At 41.1% G+C, this 4,158-nt stretch overlaps 1 protein-coding gene across 1 annotated transcript in view; it reads left to right on the top strand.

The window, feature by feature from the left end:
• The window catches only part of LOC111868152 (beta-1,3-glucosyltransferase), a 47,913-nt gene extending 44,013 nt beyond the window's left edge, over window positions 1-3,900 (top strand). Inside the window, exons 10-11 of the mRNA XM_023858579.2 lie at window positions 1,577-1,850; window positions 3,642-3,900. Coding sequence (XP_023714347.1) covers window positions 1,577-1,850; window positions 3,642-3,806 — 439 coding nt within the window. The 3' untranslated portion in view covers window positions 3,807-3,900. The remainder of the gene's footprint in view (window positions 1-1,576; window positions 1,851-3,641) is intronic.
• Window positions 3,901-4,158: the final 258 nt, after the last annotated feature.

Here is a 4,158-nt window from a genome sequence, read left to right on the forward strand (position 1 = left end):
AATTGGTTTAGATTTATTGTTGATGGTTTTAGATAGATCATTTATGTAGAGAAGAAAAAGTAAGGGACCTAAAATTGATCCTTGTGGAACACCGTGCTTTATAATTCCCCAGTTTGAAAATGCATTATGACTGGAGTTTTTATTATTTATTTCAACTCTTTGATACCTATTTTTGAGGTATGATTTGATCCATTCATTAGCTTTGCCAGTTATTCCATAGAAATTTAATTTCGATAGTAAGATATCATGATTAACACAATCGAAAGCTTTTGCTAGATCACAGAAAATCCCTCCCACAATTAATCTGTCATTGAGAGCACTTAAAATATCGTTAGTTAGTTCATAGGTTGCTTTTTCTGTTGTTAGGTCTTTCCTAAATCCAAATTGCTCTTTGACTAATATGTTGTTAGAATTTAAGTGTTCAAGTAGTCTATTATACATAACTTATACATTATACATTACATTATACATACTAATGTAAGATACTATCTTGAAATTTGCCTGGGACTGAGAAAAACCACAAAACTCCTGAATCAGGATAGTTTCTATCCCATTAAGAGTTTATCTCCTCCCAGATATAAGTCTAGAACACTACTGTGAAAGCATCCAGAGGAGCAGAGGTAAACTCCACAAACTCTTAACTTCAGCATTTGATCGAAACAGTATTGGCAAAGCTTCTTCCTTCACCTCTTTATAGTGCAGTGCTTGGTAGCCCTGCCTTCCTCCCCTTTCTGTTAGCATGTTTATTGAGCAGAGAATCTCCCGGAACTGATACATTCTGGTATGTCATCTCAACTGCACCAGTACCTTGTAGAAGGAGCTACCTGCAGTTGTCTGGAAAAGCAGGCAGGGTTTTACCAGCTGGGTTGACATGGTTAAATTGATGTGGGGCATGGATTTGAAATTCAGGTTTGACCTAAATATCACCAATGGCCAGAAGCTATGTTAGATTACAAGACACAAAACAACATTTGCTGCTAGGCAGTAGATTTAAATAAGCAAGAATAGACGACCGCTGCTAGGGAACGGCTCGGTAAACACATCCCCATGGCATGCAACAATAGAGGTACTATTGGAAAAAGGGTTTTCTGTGGTGGTCCTTGTTGGGGGAGGGGGGATAACTGGAGCAAGAATAGGCAGTTAGAAGGGAGCCGCCATTCAGAGAGGACCTCAGCCCAGAAGCAGAGGGCTAGCCATTGTTAGAAGCCATTACCAGGCAACTACTAGTGAAGACACTGCGGGCTGAAAAGACTTAGCATAGCATGTGATTTGTCAAGTGTAAGGAAATTAGTGATGATGCTATACTTAAGTGGAATTTACCAGTTGAGTGTTGAAGTGTTCAATAAATGCAATATCCAGCCCAAAAGCCCACTTATAGTCACTCCTGCACATGACAACATGATCAGAAATGGTGTATTTTTTTTTTGTGATTTTTATCAACACAGTAACTATAATTTGCATTTACACTGCAGTCTTTATATCACTGATGTATGTAGAGGAGTTTAAGCTGGTTCTGTTTTTTCTTTTGGTTAAATTTGTATAAATCTGTTGAATTTATTATTATTCCTGTTTACAGTGTTGCAAGGCTTCGGCAGTTACTAAGTTGTTTTCAGCCAAGCAAGCCATTTGCTATTGGCGAGAGGTATGGTTACAATGTGCAGCGCTCACCTCAAGGCTACAATTACATAACTGGGGGTGGAGGAATGGTCTTCTCCATGGCCACTGTGCGTCAGATCACAGGCTCCACCTACTGCAAGTGTCCATCAGATTCAACTCCGGATGACATGTTCCTCGGGATTTGTTTAGCCAGGCTTGGTATAACAATAACCCATTCACCGCTCTTTCATCAGGTATGTTCTGTTGCTGCTTGACAAAGAAATTAAAGACCAAATTAAATTCAGGGAACACTTCCTGCCATTCAGTTTATAATCTTTTGTCTTCATGCCTCTTGCCAAGAAACATGAAGATAAATATACAGAATTATAATTTTGGCATTGTTTTGTATAGGTGTGGAGCCTGGTTTCTGACATTAAGGGAGGATTGATTCTAAAGGGTTCTGATAGTGGTGTATGGCATTCAGGACTGCTAGGTTTTTGGACTTTGTTCTGGTATTCTAAAGAATACAGTGTTTCAGAAAGTGAATATGTTTCCATCCTCAGGTAATGGGGTCAGAGGCACCTATTCTTTTGAGTCCCTTAGAAAGAACTATCCTCAATCTCTGGGCAGTGAACCAGTGACACTGGTTCAGTGGTTGAGGTTAGCTCTTTCCAGCCAAAATTCAAATTGAGCTTATATTTAGTAATGCACCAACCCTCTCATCCTTCCATTGATATCATTGTCTAAATGTGTTCTCCAATCTGAAACATCACCAGGTGATCATTCTCCTGTGCTCCAGATTATCATCAGTAATTGTTCCTTTTTATTCATCTGCCTCTGTTGTAGCTCTGCTCCTTCTCCTCCAGGTGCAAGTTTTAAGTTTTGCAGCTATGAATGTCCTGCTCATGCTGCTGCTGCTGGATTGCCAGAGGGGAAGTTGTGAGAGGAGCAGCAGGGGAAAGTGGGCAGAGAGGGAGGTAGAATTTTGAGGATATATGGCATTCATGGAAGCAAGTTGAAAGTGAGAGTAAAGGAGGAAGGCAGGGAGTGACAACACCGTAAAGAGGTTTGGAGAGGGACAGTTGTGAGTGAGGTCGAAGAGCTGAGGGTAGGTGATTGGTGAGTGGGGTAAGAGGAAAGAAGAGAGACTGAGATAGTAAAAGTACACTGAGAAGGGGGGGCCACGCAGTAGTGTAGGTGTTTCAGGCCCTGTTCTACAAGCCAGAAGGTTCGATCCTCAATGGGCTCATTGGATTTTTCAATTGACCTATTCTTTCCAGCCATACTATGGCCCTGTGGTCGACTCAGCCTCTAACAAAAGTGAGTACCATAAATCTTCCTGAGAGTAAAGGGTGGCCGGCATGTAAGGCTGACGACCTTACCGCCATCTGTGAGCCAACTGTCTAGAAAATATGGGAGCCTCAACATCTCACAATCCTATTGGCCTCCACAGCCTGTTGCAGGGATGGCTTTACTATACCTTTACAAGGAAAATGGGGGTGAAAGGCAGGGGAATGGTGTGTGAGTGAGGGACAGTGCAGGAGAAAGAAATAATAGATTGGGGGGAGGGTGAAGTGGGCAGAGTAAGGAGACAAGGAAGTGAAGGAGAGGGAGAGGGTGGTGAGAGAGTGACAGTGATTGTAGAGAAGGGGGTTGTGTGGGAGGGACATCAGGGATATCTTGAGGGTAGAGGGGTAGTGGAAAGAGACAGGGAGAGAGAGTGAGTGAAAGCAAGAGGGAGAGATTGTCATGGGGCAAGGAAGTAAGGATGGAGTTGGAAGGACAGAAATAGTAATGAGATTCTAAGTTTATGATTTCAGAGAGTGATGTATAGGTAGTGAGGGTGTTGGTGTTGACAGTGAGATGACTGAGCAAGGCCAAATGCAAAGGGTGTGATAAATGATAATTGTTATAGTTTGGTGTGTGAGGGTTGGGAAGATTGAAACAATTAAGAAAATTACCAGAAATTCTTTATGGATGATGAGGTGTTATAAATCAAATGTATGGAAATATTGCTCATTGCCTGTTCTCCTTCCATTAACTAGGCACGTCCATTGGACTATGCTCCAGAATACTTGAACCCACAGTTGCCAGTGTCATTTCATAAGCACTGGATGGTTGATCCTCTCAGAGTGTATGAGAAGTGGTTTTCTAAAGTCGACCAGCAAATGGAAGCAGACTATCTGGCCCAGAAGCATGTGGAGCTGTGAAATCAGTATTTTAAATCGCAAGATCAAGGAATGTCTTGTATTTTTGTATATGATTGTTATTTTGTAAAGTTGAAAATAAATTTTTAATTACAGAACAATTGCACTGTATTATATACCCTTTATATATTTTCATATGTATGTAGGTGTGTACACACATATACATGTGCGTGAACACACACACATCCATCCGTGATCTGACGTCTAGTATTTACAGACTTTTCAGAAATACTGAGAATACTGAGTCATGACCTGTGAATCTAATAGAGGACACAGAAAAACATTTCCAGTGTGTGTCTGCTACTTTGATATATTTGAAGGCATCCGGTGGAAATTGCTGGATTCTGTATGACAA

This window comes from Cryptotermes secundus, unplaced genomic scaffold, assembly GCF_002891405.2.
Source record: "Cryptotermes secundus unplaced genomic scaffold, Csec_1.0 scaffold2757, whole genome shotgun sequence".
NCBI classification, from domain to species: domain Eukaryota; kingdom Metazoa; phylum Arthropoda; class Insecta; order Blattodea; family Kalotermitidae; genus Cryptotermes; species Cryptotermes secundus.